Below are 24,559 nucleotides of genomic sequence, written 5' to 3' on the forward strand. Positions count from 1 at the left end.
CTACACCTAAGCAGAGTTGAGAAGTTTGCCCCAGGGACCTTATCACGAGGTAGGACTCAAACCCTGTTACTCCAGGCAATTGATCCTCAGCTCTTACCACTGGGCTACACTGTCCCACAACTCGAAAGATTAAAGAGAAAGTGCATCTTCGTTCATGCCTTACTTAGAAAAAGGTGGGTTCCAGTAACTTCTAATGCACATGGGACAACACCTCTGCAGTTGTTGATGCATACATAGTTCACCCCCTAGTCACTGTAAGTCGCTTTGGATAAAAGCGTCCGCCAAATGACTAATTAATAATAATTAATAGTAAATTAGTGTTCTAAAACTATTATATGAGAAGTGCTTTAGTTTTTCCTTTTCCTGGATTGTAAAAAAAAAATGGAGTGACTTTGACGACAGGTTGCCATGCTGTTAGTGGAAGCCTTTGTAACATCCCTGCATATGAAAAGTGGAAATGGTCCTGTATGTTGCTGTATAAATGGATTTGGAATCTTAATGAAACTCACTGGCAAAGAGATTCACATAGCACAGAAGAGTGGTCAAGAGTAATCAGTAGCCAAGGAACCCTAATAATAAACATTTTAATATTACAGTATAAATGGTTAATCCCAGCAATACAAAGCATTCCTGTAAGACCTTTACCCTGTAAACATAAATCTCTTCAGCATCAGTGAGGGCACTTGGTGGGACGATTTCTTTCAGAGCCACAAGCACCTGAAAGCAGGTCAGGTAGCCATCCCCATCACTGTCCGCCTGGAAGACAGTAACATAGATCAGTAACACTATATTATTCTTTCACAGTCAGCATTTATTCTCAGTAAAATACATTAGTCATATGTGTGTGTTTGTAGGTGTAGGGGTGTGTTAAATTACAAACTACAATTGTTCTGTGGTGATATTCACTCAAACTTTCCAGAGTTGCAGTATATAAATGTTTTAAACTAGGGGCTTATAGAATGTAATCATGAGTAATGTGCTCAGTTGGTATGATTGAATAGCAACATAAAACAGGGAACACTGCACGCAATAAAGTCGTACCAGAATCTGCCCATCTAAATTAATTTTAATATAATACAGGTTATATGCACTGGCCTCCATGTCATTCTAAAGTGTGATGTTCATTCTGCTATTAGTGTGCTCTATAGCCTCTAATTGACTTCTAACAGGGTGTTCACTAAAACAGCAAATCTTTTTTCATTACATGGAACTGAGATCAATAAAGTTTTACATTGTTGTTGTTTTTTTTTTTTAAAACCATTTTCTTTTAGCAGTTTTTTCACCCCTCCCTTGATTACTGTGTATTTTTAAATATTCCCTGCATATTGTGTCTGTGAAGTTCTTGTGGACATTACTGTTTGGCACCAGATGGTAACTTCCATTTCAGGATGCTAGTGGCTTGTCTTCAGAACAAATTATTTTAACAGGTTTGCATGATTGAGAGCACCTGACTTACTCTTGACTTGGAATTTTTCAAACTGGGCAACATGCTATCCAAAAACAATGATAACCTCTGACCACAGACCAGGCAGTGCAATGTCCAAGCACTAGTGCATTTGACCTTTGTATCACAGTGCTGGTGTCAGCCTTTAATTGGTGAAATGTTAGATTGGTTTTCTCACAGCCAAGCATGCTTGTCAATGAACACAGCTATGTCTGAACCTCTTGTAGACATCTTGCCATTTGGTCTATTATACCTACTGCATATATGTTCTATTGGCTGGCTGATTATATGTTCTTAGTATATTCCACGTTAACTATAAAAACACTAGAACTGGTATAATTCTGAACACCTGTTTAGGTCCCAAATTAATGTTCTCTTTTCTTTTGATTCATTAACATGCTAGAGTCAACATTAGCCAGATGTAAAGAAGAAGCAGAAGAAGCAGAGTCATATGGCAACCCTGACTCGTAAGTGGATGACAAAGGAGGACTAAGTGTCAGGATTAGCAGAATGTTGAATGACATATCTGACATCAGTTGAAGTTTCTTAGAATTCATATATCCTGGCTTTTGTAAACTACGAGTACAAGAAAAACAACCTTAATCCTGTCTTCATTGCACATGGAAGACAAAGCGAGTTACTATAACCCACACAGTATTACGAATTAGAGAAAATACTGTTTTTACGGGCATGCCATGTTTTTGTTGTGAACCGCAGTTTACTTAGAATGGAGGCTCGGGGACAATAGCACTGGCACCAGTCAGGCAGAGTGCCAGCAGGCACTATGAGAGCTTCCCCTAATAGCTCTGCAAGCACACATCAATTCTGACCTGAACAACTTCTGCCATTCAGACCTCTCAGGCAATTGTACAGAATTGTGTGCTAGTTTTATGCATGGACTAATGTACTTTGGGGGCGAAGTTCGCTTCACCAGATTCATTTCACTGGTGACCTGAGCTAGATTAGAGGCCAGTGAATTAGCCTGCCGTGGAAGAATTCCAGTAGGGTAGTGGATTGACCCATGGATTTAAGTTACAAGTAAAAGCATTTAATTGAGAAATTAAACCATATGAAAGATTTTATTCCATTTGCCAGTTTTCTGAATATTGCATATCTATAAATTTGAACATGTAACTGAACTTCAATAAAAAAAGGTAATTATATATAAATTAAATATGCCCAATAAAACATTACCAATGTATCTTTAGAAAAGACATGACATAACAACAACAGTGTATTTAGGGTCAAAAACATTTTGAAAAGAGATATAAATAAAAGTTCAGTTTGAGTAGTAATCTAATTGTAAATTCTGAATGTGATGCTTTTGTTAATGCCCACCCTTTAATTTGGCCAGTGGTTTCTTTGTTGGAAGGCTGAGCAGAATAATAAAAAAGTAGGAGCGGATATGGGAATTGTTCTTGGGAGAGAAAAGTGTGCCTGCTTTCTAAAGTTACACTTGATTTAGGAGCAATTCAAGAGCTGTGAACCACAAGCCTCCACCTCGGGTTATTTCATCTGAGCCACCACTGGCTGTGGGGGAAAGAAGAGAAGTCAAAAACTGCACTCACCGCTTCAAAAGCCCTTTTGTATTTGGCCAACTTCTCTTGACTGAAAATGCAGTATTTTGCCAAAAAGTCAACTGCAAAAGAACACAGAAAAAAAGGCTGGGAGTTATACAAATACAGCTCTGTTTTCAGAGCAAGCAGTTCAAAACCTACAGCAAAAAAACGCATCTACCAAAACAGAAAACAAATAAAAGAAACTTAAGGGGATCAGTTAGATTTGTTTTATTAAATGTTTACTCACAATAATAGGCTAATTAGAAGTGAGGGACCTTAAAGAGCAACTGGATAGAGTATGAAGTATCACTGTTATTTTAACTAGCATATTTCTCTTTGTATAGTATAGATTCACTTTGTACAGCACTTCCTGTTTCAGTCGTCACATCCAGGTTATTTAGAACATATGGCATTGTTGTTCTAATGCAGATCTTTATTTGAAAAGTAAATAAAAACCGCAGTGAAATACAGCACAATTATAGCAACATTGCAGTTATTTTCATAAGGCCAGTATCTGATCTGCTCAGTTTAAAGAGCCATGTTGACATGAAACAGAAATGCGTTTTAGATGCTGTTTTTCTTCTTCTTTTGGCCTATTGCACAGCTTTTATTAACTTCTTCTTAACAGGGCTATAAAACAGTTACAAGGCTAAATGCACCCAACAGGTCAACCCTTATCACAGTTAGGAAAAAAAAAAAAAAAACGGGAGGGTGGGGTGTGTGTAGGGGGATTGTGAGAGTTTTTTTTATACATTTTTAAGCTCATCCATTTAAAAAAATATATATTAATGATTACATTTTGAAAGGTTAATAAGGCCTTTTTGGCCCAAAGCCTTCTTGAAAAATAAAATTTTTAAGTGGATTGATAGCTGACAATATCTGATGCTTGTCAGCAGTTCTTTTCTATAGAATTGTCCATGAAACTTGGCTAGACAACCTGGCATTAATGTTTGCTCTATGGAAGAAAAACAAAAAAAAACAGCATTAGGTTTGAGCTCAGGTTTGAAGATGTCCTCTGTGGATTTTACAGGTGATCTTTTTAGTTTGAACAGGACAAGCTGACAAAAAAAAACAGAAAAAAAATAGCTTAGAAACAAATGTCACAGCCAATGCTACAGAAAATAGCTTTAATGAAGTGCATACTGTCAATACTATCAATTCACATAACAAATGTTTGTCCATAAATTTCAATTTTGTAAGACAGCCATGGTGCAAAACAAAAATGAATCTCTATTGTTCTGGATTATTTAGAGGGTATAGTATAACAGTCAATATCACAGTTCCTAATTAAGTATGTAAAGTAAATAATATGGTATGTATGCAGTTTGTTTAACAACGTAAGTAGACTTTAACTTGGTTCAGCAAATACAATAGCCTTCATTTATAATAGCAATCCAATGACATAGTGTTGAAAATCATGCCAGTCCTCTTTGAAAGAGTTATGAACAAATAAACACAGGTGCTAACATAGGTACCAATTCAGGTGGGATTTTCTGTGCTTATCTGTTTTGCTTTATACCAAAAAGGGAGAAGAGTTTACGGCTATAGGCTTACTGGCTATCCAAAAATAACATCAGTAGATTAAAAAGTGTAGGGATTTGAGCTGACCAAAAGTGTTTCATAAATTGATTTACTTAAAGTATTTGCAGGTGGTTAAAGTTTCTTGTTTGGTTTAAAAGCTGAAGATGTCTGTGTACCAAAAACACAAAAGCATGGCTCAGGTTTGCAGAGGGCCACATTACTTCTCCTGGTATGCAACTTGACAGTTGTGTGTTTGCCTTACAAATCAAGTTAATGATGCAAAGCATTTTACACAAAATGCCCACTTAGTAGGTTCTTCATGGGATGAAAAGAAGGGGTGTGCTTGAGGACACATTGTTTCTCTCACATATCAGAATAAAGGTTGATTGACTGAAGCAAGGAAAAAGAAAAAAAAGATGGCAGCCCACGAATACCTCCTATGTGTTTGCTACTTTCGACATCACAACTAGAACTTTCTATTCGTCTGTAAAATTGGCCTAAGACAACACTCTGATAGCTGTTTAAAATGTAATATAATAAGCCACATATAACTGAAGGACTCTTTCATATGAACCTGAATATTCTGGAAAGCTTAATGTAATTACGTTTCACAAGATGCATGTCCTCAATTCCTCAATTATATTCTAAGAATCAAGCTACCTATTTATTATTTACAGAGCGTTTTCTCGAAATCTTTGGATTATCTGCTTATCCTTAATCCAAATTAGGTATACAATGATTTTCTTTTAAAATTCAATGATTATATTCACATCTAGTCAACTTTACTTGTTAAAGGTTGACTGAACAAAACCCATAGCCCAGTCTGTACATCTGTTTGCAAATATCTGTGACAGCCCTTTCTGGATAGAAGCAATGTTTCAAGCCGATCCCTACTGGCTTAGAACCAGCCTCTACCTCACTTCAGATACTCAGACATCTGGCAAATCCCAATCAAATCTTTTCAAGAATCAATTCAGTGGCAGTTACTCCATTTGGTGAAAACAATAGAAATCCGCAGACTTCAAGTCTTATCAGTTGCTGACCGCCACCTTCACTACCTCATTCCACGCCTGAAAATCCTCCCTGGATTTATTGCAGATGTACGAAGCTTGGTGGACATAATAGTTCAAGAAAGAGGCTAGTCAACTTTGAGCTCAGAGCAATACCAATGGGAAATTACCCACACAAAAGATGCGTTGGGGTGACAAATGAAGAGAGAGCTGCAGCCCATAGAGGAGGCTGGGGCCTGGAAAAGCTTACACACTAATACCAGCTTGATATCCTTATCTGATTACACTCCAGCGCTTGATGGGTTTTTTTTTTTTTTTTTTTTTACTTTCGCTTAGGGGACACAGGTTCCTTCCTTTGGTGTGCAGCCTACCAGATAATGTTAATCTAGAGAATGACTACATAAAAAAGCCAAGAGTAATTTCTCAAAAAAAAAAGAAAACCCTAAATAACAATAAAAAAAAACTAATCTGCAATGAAGGCGATTCAACCCAGATAAAGAGAAGAATAATAGGCCTCCAAGACGTGATTTATTTTATTTTTAGGATTTTTGTTTTGTTCATTTTTTATTTATTTATTTTGCCTCACTGCAATTTATTATTGAATCTGATCTACCCTATTTCCTGGGAGATTTGTTTGTGAATATATATATATTCATTCACAAAGGAACCTGTGTGATTCTTTAGATATATCTTTACGATTTTATTTATCTACAATGGTACTGAGGAACCCATTGTGAGTGCTCCCATCAGTGAACATTCCCTATCGTTTGAATAACTTCATCTTTGCTAGTTATGGAAACGTCATCTTCTGTGTCCACAGGATGGATAATCACTACTAATTTGGAACAGTATTATGAAATCCTTGGCTATGTTCCTGAATATTATTATTTTTTTAAATGATGGTTTGGTAGGAGTCAGATGTGAAGTACTTTGAAATGAATAGACACCTAGCAGCGTGAAGCATAATTGATCATGCAAACCAGTCTATTTGAGTATAGTAACACAAAAAAACTTTTCACCTGGCACTAAATGAATTACCCTCTCATGTTTGTATTGGGGGTGGGGGTAGTATTCTGTTCAGGCTAGTGTAGCGACACATTTAATAAATGGGTTTCACCAGTTCTATAAAAACCCTCTTGGGGTGGGGTGTCTATGTTACTTTTATGTTAATATTCACACTCTGTATGTTACCAAGATTCTGAACCCAAGAAACTTATCACTTATATTTGAGCATCAAAAGGAATGTATCACTTATATTTGGGCAGCAAAAGAAGAGTATCACTTATATTTCAATAAAATTCACTAGATGTGATTGAAAAAATGACAAACTCTGTGCAGTGACTTTTTATTGTGCTGATTAACAATTGACATCATGAAGATGCTGCAAAATCTGTTGATCTTGGGCAGGTGTTGTGACTTGGTCTCCCAGTTCGTGGCCTGTCATTGACAGAGTGTGTCTGGTTATATCGTCTCGCCAGGTTTGAAATTGCTGGCTGTGAGCACCCAAGACGGTTAGCCACAGTACGCTGCCCTAGTCCAGCCTCCAACATGCCGATTACACGAAGGTGCTGCTTTCTTGACAGACATGGCATATTGTTTTTTTTGTTTATTGCTTTTATTGAAGCTTGCAATTCAACAGTTGAAATCACTCCATATCCAGTGTCCAATCAACTGTCTCACTAATTAGGTGATTAAGTGCATATGCTTCAGTCATAGTCACTCAAGCATGTCATGGTCAAGGATGAATGATTGAGTGATTAAAAAGAAACCAAAAAACATTTCGTCAATGTCCACCATTTCTATACCTTATCCCCCCCCCCCCCAAAAAAAAAAAAAATAAATGTGTTATAATAGTGATAAATTTGATGCTTAGAATACATAGGCGCTTAGAATTACTGTTTGTTTTATTTCGTACTGCACATCACAAACAACAATATACAAAGCTATTAAAAAATAAAGCATTACTATTGTACTGTTATCATATACACACATTGCACAATAACAATAAGCAAATTAAATATCTAGCCAACGAAGTGTTCAAGTGTGGCAGCAATGCACTAGCAAAAGCCACAAGGCAGTGACGTCAGCTCCCTAGCAACAAGCCTCCTATGTTGTGTTGGGAATGGATTATTTCAATGCAGCAGGTTTGTGCATTTGAGAAAGGAGAGGAAGACTCATGAAATTAATTGGAGACTGAAGTTGATGAGAAGTACAAATTAAAATGCTGCTTTTTATACGAAAAATGAAAAAAAAGCAGGTTGCATAGAGAATTTATACTGGACCCTGACGCACCCGAGGGAGTGGTTGTACTGTATGTATTTGATTTTCCATGGGTCTCTCGCTATATCGTGGCCCTCAATATAGCGGATTTATATTTGACCCGACACCCGCGATATATCGAGTGGGTAGTGTATGCCTACCTGTATGTTTGAGAACATTTTTGATGATCAAAAGTTTACTTTGAAAGCTCGTTCTCCCTCAGCAAGTCACAGGCAGTGTGCAAAAGATCCTAATGGCGATGCAAATTTTCCCCAAAACAGTTTGCAGTTTAATTTTGTAGATTGCATTCAGTAGGTCGACGACCTTTCTCTTTGTGAAATCACGTTGTTTTTCTCTTTATTTACATCACTTACAAAATTCTTTAAGATAGGGTTCCTGCTTCACAGCTCTGATTCGAGTGGGATTTACAATGACTTTTTTTTAAATCCGCCTACAATCACACGTAATTTTTATACACTGAGCATAAGCATAATGCAATCCATTTGCTGCGGCATAACGTGGAAAAACACAGATTTTAAGTTTTACACTTGGGACGGGGCAGAAAAGGCTTTTTTGTTTGTTTGATAACCAAATCAATACACTTATCATATATAATCATCAATACAGGCAATTTTGCTTTAAATTTATGGAAACATACTTGTTTAATAAAACTGCTTCTAGTGTACAGAGGTCAAGGTTGAATGAGGCGCACTGTCAGTGTCTCATTCATGCTGAAACATAGCTGCAGTTTACTTCAGTGTCCAGTGCATTGTAACAACTGAATGAGCTGCTTAAACATGTAGAAAACGATTTAAAAAAAAAAAAAAATCACCCCTAAGATCGGGTCAAGGAGTTTGGGAATATCCAGATAACAAAGACTCAGAGATAAACTGCCATGAATACTATTTATAGTTTTATTATTATTAGTACACAGAAGTATTTGTAAAAGTAAAATGGTAAGTTTGTTTATATTAGTGATTGATGGCACTGGTGAGCTTGTAACTTCCTTAGAAGTTAAAAGATGCTTCCTGTGTTAACTGTTATTCAATAGTTCTGTTTGTTTATCTTATGATGTGATGGTGGAGGGCGCAATTTGAGCATTTTATTTTATTTGCGGAGTAACGCAGATTTTTATAGTTTTTTATCAGAGAATTTAATTTTTTTTTAATTGCGGAAAACTAGGATCCCTGGTGATGATGGTATGTGTGAGGTCTGTCGCGCGCTCATGAGCAAGCCGTTTCGAGCAAACCATTTCTCAGCCAAGGAAAGGTGGAAAAAAACATTGAAAGCTTATGGTAAGATTTGAATGCAAAAATGATTAGTGTAGAGTAAGAAAATATTTCCAGGACTTAAGGAAATGTGTTTTGGCAATACAATTAAAACAATAAATAATGCTCGGGCCTGGGGCCCCCCCATAGCTCGGGCCTGGGACAACTGGCAGCAGTGTGGAGTAGTGGTTAGGGCTCTGGACTCTTGACCGGCGGGTTGTGGGTTCAATCCCCAGTGGGGGACACTGCTGTTGTACCCTTGAGCAAGGTACTTTACCTAGATTGCTCCAGTAATAACCCAACTGTATAAATGGGTAATTGTATGTAAAAATAATGTATAATGTGATATGTTGTAACAATTGTAAGTCGCCCTGGATAAGGGCGTCTGCTAAGAAATAAATAATAATAATATGGCCACTATTTCACACGATAATGAATACAATTGCAATAGTAAACACGGAAAATTATGAACTTGCACACTAATTGCAATTATAGTGCATCATTATGTTTAGTGCCCTTTCGTAAATGAGTTAAGTGTCTTAGAGTGGTCTTTGAAATATCGAGGTATTCCAAATTGAAGTAGAAAATACAAGCAATGAACCAAAAGATCTTCAACAGAAGAAAGAGAGAAAGTGATGATTTTCTAACTTAAGTTAACACTGCTTTAAGCAAAACATGATTCAATCCTTAATAAAAATGTTACATAACCAAGTGAAGGACATATTATCAGAAATTTCCTGGCACTGAATGTTTTATTTGTATATGAAAAAGATAAAACAAGGAAATTCGACACATAAATATATACCTTGTCACAAGCTTATAGGAGAAGTTTGTGGTTTGTATTTCATGATTTCTGAATAAGTAAAATTGCTTTCAGCAAAACTGCAATGGGGTGAGTGTTTGTAATAGATCCTTCTATTGTACTGCATCTGAATTCAGTTCGCACAGCCCCTAACTTTGTAGTAGGTTTTCCTTTTTTGAAAGCCTTTCATACAGAAGGCATGAAACTGCTTAATTAGAGGATATAAAGTTTACTGCATACCAGGTTCCTTAGAAAATGCTCCACAATACAGATTACTTTACAGCCACTGCACACTCTGGGGGTGTCACCCTCTGTTACAAGAGACTAAGCTTCAATGAGTTGTCCAGAGAGACCTACTGTAGGGTCTGGCACTAAATCAGGAATTAATCAGAAAGCTAACCAAGGCTATTCCAAAGAATTATTAACACTGAACACAAACCAACACAACACAATTAATGGCCACTGCTTGGGAACCAGTAAACATTCCTCTAGCTCACAAACAATCAGATTAAATGTATTCTTATTACTTGGTTTTAAATTGTGTATAATATAGATAGATAGATAGATAGATAGATAGATAGATAGATAGATAGATAGATAGATAGATAGATACACACACACATATACATTGTGGCAAAGCCCTTGACTTGGGTTTGTTTGCACCCTTTAAAATCACTGACCCAACACAGGAACGCACTTTTATTTACAATAAATCAAAGCAAACAAACCAAAACAAAAGCCTAACTCCTTTACGGAGTGCTAACTAAACTTTTTCTTTAGAACAGCTTCCTGCATGTGAAAAAATGTCGAATAACCAATCCATGCCATTCCATTAACACTTTATTCAACCTGTGTCTTTTTTCAATAACCAGCAATGCACCCTTCAGCAGAAACGTCTCCAGTCATCCTCATCATCCCCTCCATCCCCATGTCACGCACTTAACTCTGTCACCGGGGCTGAACGTTATCAATGTTGTCTTGTTAATTGTGTGTTTAGGTTTGTGACGCTTCTCGACCCTTCATGTATTACATTTATTTTTCATGTTTTTGTTTCACTTGCTGCATGCTACAGTTGCGAAGCCAGAAGTGTGGAATGCTGTGCCATGGTTCAACTGCTGCCACATCAGGGCCTTTTCATAAACCTGTCAGCAGCTGGCAAGATTGTGCCGCTTGGGCTGAGACGGGCTCCCATTATGTTGTAAAGTGAGCGAGGAGGGGGATAAAATAATAAGTGTCGCCACACGCAGCAGCCTGGGGTAAGTGGGCTGGGCCTGCAGCCATTCGCATCACCGCAAGCCTGCGAGATCTCCAGTGATAATACAAACAAAGCAAAATGATATGCTATTATTGCTGTCGTTCCCCTTGACGTTGTGCCATTAATAAGAGCATTGTGGAGGGCCCTTTTCTGGTTGCACTGAACATAATGAGCTCTTTGACAGATTTTTTTTTTTTTTTTTACCCTCCCTACTTTAAAGAAACCCAACATATGCCATACTTCTGCTTATCAATAGCTTTGTTGTTTGTTTGCCCAGTAATTTCAAGTTAATGTCAAGGACAATAAGGTATTCTGGCTTGAGGTTGTGCAAATAGTAGGCACATAAAAGCAGTGTACTGCTGAAAAAGAGCTTCATTTTAGTATATGTCTACTGTACAGGAGTAAGAAGCCATCAATGATAGGTGCATTGGCAGATGTTTAACTTGGAATCTGACCAGTACCGTCTGTTATTTAGACATATAGAAACATACATGTATTGTAAATGTTAGGGTGATTCAAGGTGATACATGCTTCTGGTATGAGACGGTATATGTTCTTGATATTGGAAATGTTTAGCAAAGCACTGTGCCGTTTCATGAATTCCACAAAGCACTGAGATTAATCAGCAGGAAAGATACAGACTCCCTCAGCACAGGCAGTAAGCGTTTTAAGACATTTCACTTTATTGTCCTGTTGTCCTTTGTGTTGGTGTGGTGCGCACAAGACCAAGTACAATGGAGGGGCACCTCAGCCCTGTAGAGTGTTCCTAGCTTTTTTTCCCCTCCATTATTTTGGCTTCTCAGGGAATGCTTAAGTGCCAATTAGCACCAATTAGTGCCATTAATGCTTTTCATATAATAATGAGGTGCTCTGTTCACAGATTACTCAGCTGAATGCATTGCGCCTGGACTCTAAAAAATAGCTATGAGCATTAGTCCCATGCGATTGGACCTTTGTGTCAGGGGTCAAAGGTAAATATCTTGCTCAGAGAAATGCACTACACTGCATAAGTCTGATGTATAACGACTAGCAGCTTACTAAACTATACAATTCATTTTAATAGTTTAAAGCTACTTATTGTTATACATCAAAACTAGTGGCAATGAAGGTCTGTGAAAAAAGACCACTATATACCATTGTTTGTTGCTTGACACAGGACCAAATAAACACTTTTAAGAAGTTTCAAAGAACTAGACATGCAGGGACATTTACAGCAATTATTTTGGGAAAACTGTTGTTCCTCATTTCTATTGTAATTAAGTACTGTGTGAGTGACTGTGGCAGGGCAAAAACTAGAAGTGTGTGTGTGTGTGTATATATATATATAGAGGGTTGGCAGGGTGGGGTTTCAGATTCTCAGAATACATGTGAGAATGTGGCTGGAGCCTTAATTGAATAATTGATGCTTAATTAGGCTCCTTTGTCTGGTGGTGGTGTTGAGGTGAGTGTTTGTATTTGTATTTTGTGGTAACTTGGTCAGTGAAGGTGAATGTTTTGTTTAACCTTTTATTTTCACCCTTGTGCTTGTTTATTTGTTCCTGTCTTTTGTGTTAATAAGTCTTCTTTTTGATGCTATCCTGCTACATATGGTGTCAGAGTGAGATAGTGCCTCCTTGAGACTGACCAAGTTACCATAAAATACAAATACAAACACTCACCTAAACACCACCACCAGACAAAGGATTGTTCCTTCCTTATATAAATGTGACTGGAGCCTAATTAACCATCCATCATTCAATTAAGGCTCCAGGCACATTCTCACATGTATTCCAGCAGGGAGGAAAATGATATTGTGGGAATACCTACAAAACAGCAATGGTAAGTTATGTATTCAGATACTATAACCTGTCCACTTACAGGACCCCAGTAGCACTTTAAGACACGGCCTTGCTGCTGTAGAGGTGAAAATCAATTTAAAAATAACATTCTGTTTCCAATAAGCGGCACTGTACTATCAAATAGCAGGGATGTGTCTGATTTGCAAAACGCACTGAGTGTGTTCTCAGTTTTAGTTCACGTGTCAGGTATCCCACTTTTTATCAGTTTTAAGTTACTTCCCCTGAACTTTCCAATGATTACCATTTTTTTAGGTAGACACAACTTGCATTCGTCCCAAATTAAACTGCAAGCCCTGTGGTTTGCCTGCAGCCCCAGCATGTAACACGACTAGTTTTATCTAGATTTTTAACAAGCAAATACTGGGAGTTATGATTTATACAGGGAGAGGGAGGAAGACAATAGAACAGATTCACAAAGCTTTTACTGTAGTTCCTGTACCTGCTTTTTGCCGTGGTTCAGCACTGTTCCTTGTGGACAGCAGCAGCTCACACGACCAAATGACCCCCACAACTGTACATACACCAACAATACAAAGCGGTCCTGTAGTCCAAGCTCAGTTTAAAAAGTGAAGCGAATCCGCTGTAATACTGTGAGTTACACTGAGCCACAGCCTTGTTGATTGAACCATACCTGGCCGTGTGAACACTTGTCTCTTGTTTCTTTTGCACAAAAAAAATAACAGTTCACACTTCGAGAACAAAGAAGGAGGAAATTATAGAAGATCTGAATGTGATTATTATCATGGAGTCAGCCAGCTAATACAACATAACACTATGTGTTTAGAGTATGAATGTAGCCAGATCAGTTAAACAGATTTGATTACAAGGTTTTGCTGGCACTGCAATCAAGTCTATTGAGCAAAGGCAATATCCCTGAAACCATTGTGGACAGGGTGAACAGTGGGCAACGAGAAACTGAATGAAAAGACTGCTTAATAGTATCCCAAGGCTGGAATAATAATTTGGATTGTGAATCTTGTGTTTCAATTTATTTTAAATTGACAAGAGGTGCAGTTCTAAGAAACTGAAAAAGACTGAAGCTTCCTGATGCCCTTTTATGCTGAAGGTCAACTGCATGGTCTGGCCTCACTCCAAAAGTCCCATCCTCACACTGATAGACTATGGAAGTTAGTTACAAAAAATCTATAAAACTTGCATATGCTTAATTAAAGAAAAGACCAAAAAGATATTCAGCCAATGCTGTACATCAGAGATAATGTTTCGAATGACAATAAGAGGAAAGGCAGATTTTGTAGCCTTGGTTATCACTATTTTAAAACCAATTATCTCATCAACTTTACTACCTGTTTAAGTGTTCTGCATGTTTTCCTGTTCTACCTATGACCTGTGTCCATGTTATTTCTGTCTGTAGTTTTTCTACAGTTGACTAATACATTAATGTTGTCGAGTCATGTTATACATTGTGACCATCAAAAGAGAACAACTTACAGTCTTCAAACTTGGAGATGCTCACTGCTTCAGCAGATTGAGCCCTGGAGGTTTTGTTCTCCCGCAGTTTGGTGTAGATTTGAAATATTTTGGCTTGTCTCTCCTCAGCCAGTCGCTCCTTCTCCCTCTCCTCCCGCCAGGTGCAGTCCAGCTTCAAGGGCTTCTTCTTGTGCCCCTGCCCCCTGCGCACTGCCTCCCCACTCTTCTCTCCTTTTACAGGGCAGCTCAGGACAGACCGGGGGTCCTCCTTCCTGGGGGCACTGCTGTCAGAAAGCCACCCTGAAAGATCATAAGAACTGTCAGGCCTGCTTTTGTGATTGTGGCCTGAGCTTATCTTAATTGATAAAGTTTAATTAACCTCTGCAGTGGACACAGATCGTCTTGATGTTTTTCCAATCACTTTATGACACTTTCATGAACTGCAACAGCTTTATTCTACAGGTTTTTTTTTTTTGGTTTTGTTGTTGTATGGTTAACAAGTTTCTTTTTCTAAATGTTAACCTATTTTATAATTACTTTTTTTTTTTTTAACTGTCATACCGAAGCAGATATCTTCTAATGGTTATGTAGCACCTTTATACAGTAATGATATTTGTAATTTAGTTGTATCCCATTTCACCCTGTGCTGCAGGAAAATATAACTGCACACCAAGAAAAGCTCGCAATAATATACTTTTTAACCCACAAACAGATTAAGCGTTTAAACATATTCCACCAACTAAGACTATAAATAAGATAAACTTTAGTTAGTTTCCACAAAATATTAAAATATCATGCAGTACTTTGGGTGGAAATGAAAACAGGAGTGCTGCAAGGCAATCCCTTCTCCTGACAATGCCTAATCACCATAAATTATACATGTATATAGTTTTTCATTTTATGGTAATTCTTAAATAAAGACATAAACTCACAAGAATAGCTCCCCATATTATTTACAGTCAATTTTGACCCTCTCGTGTAATGGGACACAAGATTTGCTCCAGTGAATGAAGCCCATGAGCATGTGCATGGCTACAATCCAAAAGCTGGTGTTGAAGGTGCTCTATTTGACACAAGAGGCCTCCCACCTGGCCTTGTGATTAGTAGCTAACTGATCCATTCTAATTAGTACAGTAAACGGAAACCTGTGAATGCAGCCACTAGGCAAACATCAGCCCCACACCTTAAGCACATTGCTGGGTTGTTGGAACTGAGCTTTGTAATTACAAACGTTCCACTTAATACAACAAGACTGATTACAGTTTTGGCAACTTGAGCTTTCTCACTGAATAAACAAAAGGTATTTAAATATGGATTGGTTAAGTAAAGTAACATGCAAACCACTTAAAGTTGCATTGAGCCTGATTCCTTTATGAGTCAGATCTGTGCCTTGTATCAACCTTTACTCTCATTGGAGTTTTAGCACTAGTCCATTTAAAGCCCAGGATGGGTTCTGCCTCTAAAGCTTTTTTTTAGTAAAATATTGGATTAATATGTATTCAAAATATAAGACAATCTGCTACATTTTAGGTCATGCTAATATTATACAATTAACTATAAGTCTGCAGTAGTACTTCATGGTAGAAAGCCAGCTATTGTATAGGTTACTTGTTATTACAAGAAGTCCTTGTGTTTTTCATTGACAGTTAATTTTACAATATTGACAGACTACTTATGTAGCCTTATATTTTCCACACATAAAATATGACTGAAATCTACGTATATCCTTCATGTTTTTATCCTCGATTACAGCCAGTTCATCCTTCATTCTTATGTTCTTAACATTCCTAATGGATAATTGCATGGTCCATTTCACCCTCTCTCTTGCGTTACACATCACATAACCATACTTTTTATCAGTCATCGCCAGTACAATTAATTTCTTCACGGAACAAGGTTGAAGGAAAAGCAAATGTTTTTTTTTTTTTCTCTACAAACCAATACCTACTAACATGCAATTGGCCCATTTGAAATCTTAAGAATAATGTTTAGTTTTGTACTCGTTGAAAATTGATACATATTTTGTATTATGTGGTATGTTGCTACTGCTATTGCTGACCCATTTGGAAGTAGAAAACTCTTTGATGGTGTCTTGTTGAAATGGGGATCATTTTGACAATTAACTTATAATCTAGGAATTTGAACACTTCTAAGTTACCAGTGTCTGTGTTTGCATCTGAAGTTGCCATTTTCTAGATGAAAACAGAAGTTAATATAAATAATAAAGTTTAAAATTATTAACCACACAGACACTTTACTGATGAATTTTTTTTATTTTTATTTTACTATATTTAAAAACTGGAAATGGCAGCAGCTGCATTAAACTGCTTAGAAACCATCTTAAATATACAGACAAGGTTTCCATACCAACAAAACCGTCTGAAAAAGGGTAGATAGCTGGATTTGGCTGAGAGAGGTCTTGTTAAATCCTTGCTACAGCCCATCCATGGGCTGAACCAACAGTGGGGACAAAAAAACAGTACGACTGAAAGAAGATCTAACTTGTATCTCTTTCTTTATGTGTTTAAAAAAGGATGGCCGTCCAAATCAAAGAGAGTTAAGCAAGACAATCCCTAAGCTGTGACAATGTGCCAGTCATCCGCGGATGCCACCCAGAGTTTTTTTTTTGTTTTGTTTTGTTTAAAGAGGAAAAACCCACAAATTATTCAAGGGAGATTGTCCTTTGACTGGTAGAGCCTTTGACAGGTTTGGCCTCCCTTTCTCTCAAAACATCATCAACTCTATCAGCCCTGACAAGTGCCAATCAAACTTTTTGTATCCAAAGTTTAAAAAAAAAGTAAAAAAAGCTGGTGGATAAAAACATGGAGGATTTGAAGACAATCGCTACAGAGCATCCACTGTCAGTGTGTGGTCTATGGAGGAAAGCAATCCTTCCCTTAACACTTTTAATCTCTGCCCCAGTGTTTATGTCTTTTATACACTAAATCTTGCAATTCCTCCCAAGCATCCTGAACAAATTGTGGGTCAGTCCAGATTAGGCTGCTTTGCAGGCTTTTCATTAGAACATGTATTTGCACTTTAACATCTTAAGTAACAGCTGAATGCTAAGCACAACAATAAACGTCCCCAAAGTCTCAAGAAATTACCACTGTTACAAAAATTGTTTATTAAACTCAAGATTAAAAATATGTTTATATGTACTTTTTATTATTATACATTTCTTTTCACACTTTGGTTCAGCCTCTATTAGCAGAAGTGCAGCAAGGTGTTTTTTTTTTTTTTTTTTAAACAAAATGGTACTTATACAGGGAGTTTATCATTACGTTGTTTTAGCTATGCATTCCCTGATGAGAACATGTGTACTGAGAGCAAACTGGATAAAGCTTGAATCGCAATATCACCAAAATAATAAACATCTTAAAAAGAGCTATAAACTAACTGTATCATACAGAAAAAAAGGTAATGCTGTAAGGAGTAGATTCGTCTGTCAGTAGCTACTTAGGCTAACCTTTCTGAAGGGCCGAGAAATAAGGAAGGATATGTGATACATCTGTCCCATGTACCGAAGGTAGGTTTACGGTGTATAATAAAAATAAAATAAATACATACATACATAGCTACACAAATAAATGAATACATTTTATATTGCTTGCTTCTTTGTAAACCTATGTTGTATTTCACAGTGTCTGATCATGTGTTTTGGCTGGCAGTATTTTTTAATTAGGCTATCTTGTATGTAAAAATAGATATGTCCAGTAATTACAGCACTTAGATCTGTAATTTACAGATACAGTATATATTTGTTACATGTATTTTTTGTCTCATTTTACTCAAAATAAATGAAGAATTACCATTACAAGCTATGGATTTTTCAAATCTAAGATAGGCCAAGTGCCACCAAACTTAGGAAAAGAACGAGTTAGCAATGTTCTGTAATACGCGATTTCCTATCTTAAGATAGGAAAATGAGTTAGGAGTCCTTGTTCTGTAATACAAATTCCCCTAAACGGACACTTAAGATGTCCTATCGCTAAGATAAGATAGGATAATTCTGGTTTCTCTTCTTTGCACTCTTTCTAGAGCAGAAATATCCTTTTTGTAGCGAGGTGACCAGAACTGAACACAGTATCCACTTGATCATTTAAATTATATTTAATTATACCTTTTAAACAGAATGAAACTCAAGGCCCATAATTGTCTCTATTCTGCAACATAATCATTGTTCAGCATTAAAATTTAAGGATAAAGTCCACTTTGTGTATTTGTTTTAGCTGAAAATGTCCTCGCTCTATTCTTAAAAGTATCAGACAGAACACATGTAACTAGGCATAAAGCAAACCTACCAGTAGTGTGCCCTCCATCTGCAGTCTTCAGTGAAGGTTTGATACAGTGCTCTACTTCGGTCTCCACATCAAGCTTGTTATCACTGGATGGTAAAGCTGTGGTGACATACTTTAATTACAATACAATGACTATAGATGATTAATAGACCATGTAAATTGTGTTCATAGTTATAGAGAAAGTTATGAACTATACAAACAACATTATTTTTTTTTGTGGGGTTCCATTTGGTACTGTGGGGTTCAATTTTTTACTGTGCTAATTTCAGTCCACAACTCCCTCTAGGACCTGAACATTTCACTAGTGTGTTTCCAAAGTCTTAGATTACAACTGGACACATCACATGTCATACTGTTTCTCTTTTCTCTTATTTATTGAACCAATATGACCTGAAAGACCACCTGTTCAGCCATGGTCTTCTCTCAGCCAATGTATGCCTAGTTTTGAGATGTTGACTGCATTCCTGAGGATGAGGCTGAGACCATGAAACTCTTTTAGCACTGATGACCGCCTGATTAGACTCAAGCTCCAGAAGTGAAAGGCTTCTGTGTTAGTTCACTGCACCGCCTAGGCTTTCTAAATCTTGTCTGCCATATAAATATAAGAAACTACAATGATTTTATTTTTTTTATTTCTTCATTACTAAATTTAAGCAAATGTCTTTAAAGGCAATTAATATCTTGTTAAGGGTGCTGAAATGTAATATCACGCTTCGATAATTCATGAATCTGGTTAATTCACAGTTAGGCCTCATGACAGTAAATTTAATGTATAAGCGCCTTCACTAACTCACTGTAAGCAGAGAACACTATATGTACATATTATATATTGTAACGGCTGGCTATCCAGCAGGTTCAGCGGGAGGAAGGTGGAAGAGTCATTTGCTGCAGAAAACCGTGAGAACGGCTGCATTTATTTGGCTCGTCGTGCTCTTTTAGAAAGCTCTTTATTGAAATGGATTTAACACCAGGCATACCACAAACACACTGTCCTTACTCTGGTGAGACAGCACTCTTTATAGCGCCATGCTCCGCCCACTCACTCGGGATAGGGGACTGAAATCACATAAGGGGATAGGCTAACAGCAGACTCAAACAAACTAGCGGGTGAAACAGGACTGCACACATAGGAAGAGTCATATTTCCCACCCGTTCCCCAGTCCATTTTCAAGTCCTGTACCAATTGCGTGGTGGCTGCCCCAGCGGTACTATATATATATATTTCTCAAGGGAAAGTATGTCTGAAAACAAACAGTGGATGTACTTATAGGCTTTTGATGCCATGGTAACTACATTCACATATTTCTGTGTTTGTGATGTAATTTATTACATAGTTAATGATGTAAATGATTTCTTTTTTAAACCTCAATAGCGCATCATGGTATTTAGTGTATTTATCCATTTATTCTTCTGTATTATACATAATCTAATTGTATTTATTCTAAAACTACAAATTGTAGTTAATTCATGTTATTATGTACATTTTTGGTAGTGCTGACTAATGGTTAATTAATTAACTTTTTTTATTTCTTATGCTTGATAGGTAATTCTGTATTATTTTATATAATGCACTGTGTGTGTGTGCTGAGAAGGGGCTTGGCTCCAGCATCCCCCAGGGCCTGGATTGACTTCTTACTCTAAGCTGCTCTGTTTTATCCCTGAGCAATATCTCTTCAGCCACATACGTGGCTCCAGTAGTTAGGAAACATGCACCTCTTTAAGGAAAAGCCAAAGACAACTCATGGCATGATATCATCTCCAGTTATGTCCATTTTATCTCCCACTTCCATACAACCCTTGAAGGGAAGTGAGTCCCACAAAACTGCTAACACTCTTCTGACAGGGTCGATATACTGCATTAAACCTATTTAAAAACCTCTTGAGATTGCCCACATCTACCCAACTATACTTTTGTGAGTTTTCAGTGGTTGCAATAATTCCGTGATGCTGAAGGAAACCGTACACCAGGATTAATTACATTTGTTTACCAGCAACAAAGATTGTTGAGATGATACTGTTGGTCTGAAGGGAACAACTGGTGAGCTTGACCTCTTAAACAGCTTCTAAAAGAGATTTGGAACTTGGAAAACTTGAACATAATAGAAACAGTAAACAAGTTTATGGAATGGGTTACAGTAGGCAGAGATGGATTCATAATCAGGCAATATAAAAGAGGAGTGCTTACGAGCAATAGATATACTGATGAGGAAAATCTAGGTGTGCAGTTAATCTCTATCATTATGGGGAAAGGGGTGATGTATATTCTCTTGGTTTGAAAAATATTTTCTGCAACCCAGTGGATCTAGAACTTAGACCTGCTATAAAGCACACCTTAGTGCAATGGATTGCTAATGTGTTGGGTGTCATAACATTGTTTAGCATTGGTATGTGGAAATATGAAAACGGTAGCAGAGGTATATTCAACCAATGGCTTACGAGAGCTGCGCGTGTGCAACCATGGACCCCTAGTACTGAACCATTACATTGCCGTTAAATACATTTGCTTAGGGTTAAGACACCTGTGTATTATAATAATGTTCTCAACTAACAAATGCACAGGAATTCTGCTATTGAACAGTGTAGCACAGCTCTGTATATTATATGTAAGCCTTTTCATTCAGTAATATTATGTACAACTAGCAATATACTATTTGTATTGCCATGCTGTATCAATCAAAGCAAATTGTGTGTCTTTGAATCTTTTTAAATCAACTCCTAATCACAGTAGAACCTGTCACATCCGATTGAATTGTTTCCAGGGGTGCTTCTGATATGTAGTTACTTTATTAACATCGGGGCATTATAAATTAACAATGTCTGGTACATCATTGTGTCTAAAACACCAATACAGCAAATATATTAGAAAGAAAATCTGTGAATTATGGCAAAATAAAGCACTTTAATATAGTATTTGATAATTTATAAAATAGCATTCCAAACACAGTTCATAACTGTGCTTTCTCAGTCTATGGCAAAGTAATCTATCAGGTTTTCTTGCACTGTGCTTATTAATCCGAGACAGAAACAAGAAGAAAGCGTGCACACAGACACACACTGGCTTTTTAGGTCAGCGAAAAAAATCTTGTTTCAGCTTTGTAATGGTACAGTAATTATATTAAATCCTTGCTTTCTTTTATTTAACATGGTTAAACTGGGCAGTTCAGTGAAGTGACAGAAGTGACAGCAGTGTAAAAAGTGAAACTGAATTCCCCAACGCACCTTCTTTTTCTTTATCTGTAGCTGAATCCATTCTGTCCTGCTAAAAGCTGAATTTACTGTTTTAGACCCCTAATGAAATATGCACTGATCTGTTTCTATCTGTACCATTCAGTTGGTAGCAGCATGTGTGAATGACATGCCAGAGGTCCACTGGTGAATAAAGGGTATCTTTTTAATTCTTTTACCCATGATTTTCTCCCCAATGTGGAACGTTAGGAGAACTGAAGGTTCATTGGGCATCTTCCGATCCCACAACTGAGCCAGCTTTCACACCCATGCACTCCAGAGCAGATGTCAGCAATCTACCAGCCTCTGGAGGGCAAAGGCCAGCACTGCCTTGTGACATGCTGTGATAGTGATATGAACAAACATCAATTGCATTGTTTGGATTTTATGCCAGCAGGTCAATAATTCACCTGCAAGCGGATGGGGCACTTGGGAAGAGTGTTGCAGTGAAAAAGTAAACATAAGTGATCAGGTAACTAGAAACTGTGACTGCACCTGGTCACCTGATAGCATACAAGTTCTACAGACAGAAAAAAGTAGTAATCTAGGCTTTGATATTTTCATGCACTTTGTATACAATTCAATTATCTTTTTTTAATATGTAAGCAAATAAAAGTTTGGGCAATTGTAAATGCATTCAAAAGACAGAGCAAAGTTGGAGAAATAATTATTTGGACTTGATTAATCTAAGATGTGGATTGTGGATATAAATACTGTACAAAACTATTTTAAAGCCTGCATACCTGTGGACTGTAACTGGGAATCTCTTTCTTCACTGGAGAAAGAGTTTGAAGTTGAAAGGTTGCTGGAAGATGGGCCCCTGGCAGGGGATGAGGGACTGGGAGATCGACATCCTGTTTTAGAAGGTGTCTAAATACAAGAGAAACAGACATGCAATTTAGAAAACCACTCATTATGATGCTATGAGTAGTGATAGTATAACAACCAATACTGAAATATGAATATAACTTTGGAGTGCTCCTAAAATGTAAAATAAAGATGTACATGTAATGAAAGTTTTTGTAAACGAACTTGCTGTACATCTGATCAATATATTGACAGTAACAACATAATAACATGGAATCGCATTATAATATAATAACACTGAAACACGGAGATGTACTGTTAATGTCAGCATGTTGTATTACAGAGTAATCAGTTTCTGGGAGAATGGCAAGATAACTGACAGGCCAGTAATGTATGCCCTGGGTATTTTGCTGTAATCCATATCAATTGTTCTTCTTTATTTATACCTGCATTTGCATTGTCACAGCATCAGTAAGAATGGATTCACATAATGCTGGCGTAGCAAATTAAACAAAAAAAAAATTCCCCCTCATTTAGCAGTGTGGAGTAGTGGTTAGGGCTCTGGACGCTTGACCGGAGGGTCGTGGGTTCAATCCCTGGTAGGGGACACTGCTGCTGTACCCTTGAGCAAGGTACTTTACCTAGATTGTTCCAGTAAAACCCAACTGTGTAAATGGGTAATTGTATGTAAAAAATAATGTGCTATCTTGTAACAATTGTAAGTCGCCCTGGATAAGGGCGTCTGCTAAGAAATAAATAATAATAATAATAATAATAAAAAAAGTAAACAGATGCAGACACCCAAGTAATATTTTTTTTCTCCATTAGTATTTTCAAAGACAAATACAATCTGAGTGTTAAAAACCATTGCTTTTGCTGAATAGATTAATTGCAGTATTTCTCAGCTATAACAAACAATTGCGGACTGAGCTCTAACAGCTGACAGTGCAATTTTATTCCGGAGGCTCTCTTTCTTCAGGTGTCAATAGAAACTCACAGCAGTTTTGTAATTACAAGGTTATCACCTCATAAGCTTGCAGCTATTCTGTGTCTGGATATGTACAACTGATTTCACTGCACGTAAACTTTAGCTATACATTAGATTATGAGACAGGTTTCCTTATACAGTGTTCTCTGTGCTAGTCAGTGGCTACATTCACAACAGCAACAGAACACCATGCTTATCACGCTATTATTCCTGAAAACAAAATCCCTTGACCTTGTCCTTTTTTATTTTGGCAAGAGTTTACAACAAACTTCTAAGTGCCATGCCAGTGGGTGTCATTATATGACAATTAAGGAGGGGCTATGCTAATATTTCATATTGCATGCATCATAAGAACATACCAATAATTAAACATGTTTTGTATTAAAAAGGGTTTTAGAATGATATTACAGAAATGTTCTAATTTTACTCACCTAATTGTGCCAATCTATTTCCCTTTCAATTCGAAGACGACCACCAACCAATACTTTTGGGATATGCCTGCCATAGGTAGGTAGTCACTGAGCATTTTATGTCAGAGCTGCCGATAGGCACCTCTGTGGAGTGACGTCCTCATTCCCGCCTGCCGAGGGAATAAGTAGTCGCTCCGTGGAGCTCACTTCCTCTTTTGCCTCTCACCTACGGTAAGGTAAGCTTCTGTGTCACTAACCTGAGTGTGTTTTTGAAAGTTCATCTGAGTCGACTGCAGTTTCCTTGCATTCGTGCTGAGAGTTGGCTTGCCGCTCTCGTGGAATCAGCGGCTCCATTTGAGTCTTTTTTTCTTTTTCACGGCCTGCTTCGCTTATGTCGGTTATGTCTTTTGTATGGCTGTCTGTCTTTTCTACGGCTGTCTGTCA

The 24,559-nt window shown here is 37.3% G+C and overlaps 1 protein-coding gene across 1 annotated transcript in view; it reads right to left on the bottom strand.

Annotated features, from left to right (window-relative positions):
• LOC131697472 (uncharacterized) overlaps positions 1-24,559 on the bottom strand; it is a 74,206-nt gene continuing 49,647 nt past the window's right edge. Inside the window, exons 9-14 of the mRNA XM_058986510.1 lie at positions 22,654-22,780; positions 18,689-18,784; positions 14,406-14,684; positions 3,013-3,083; positions 646-756; positions 1-6 (exon numbers count right to left, since the gene is read on the bottom strand). Of these exons, the coding sequence (XP_058842493.1) occupies positions 1-6; positions 646-756; positions 3,013-3,083; positions 14,406-14,684; positions 18,689-18,784; positions 22,654-22,780 (690 nt within the window). The remainder of the gene's footprint in view (positions 7-645; positions 757-3,012; positions 3,084-14,405; positions 14,685-18,688; positions 18,785-22,653; positions 22,781-24,559) is intronic.

The sequence above is a fragment of the Acipenser ruthenus genome, chromosome 14 (genome assembly GCF_902713425.1).
Source record: "Acipenser ruthenus chromosome 14, fAciRut3.2 maternal haplotype, whole genome shotgun sequence".
In the NCBI taxonomy this organism is placed as follows: domain Eukaryota; kingdom Metazoa; phylum Chordata; class Actinopteri; order Acipenseriformes; family Acipenseridae; genus Acipenser; species Acipenser ruthenus.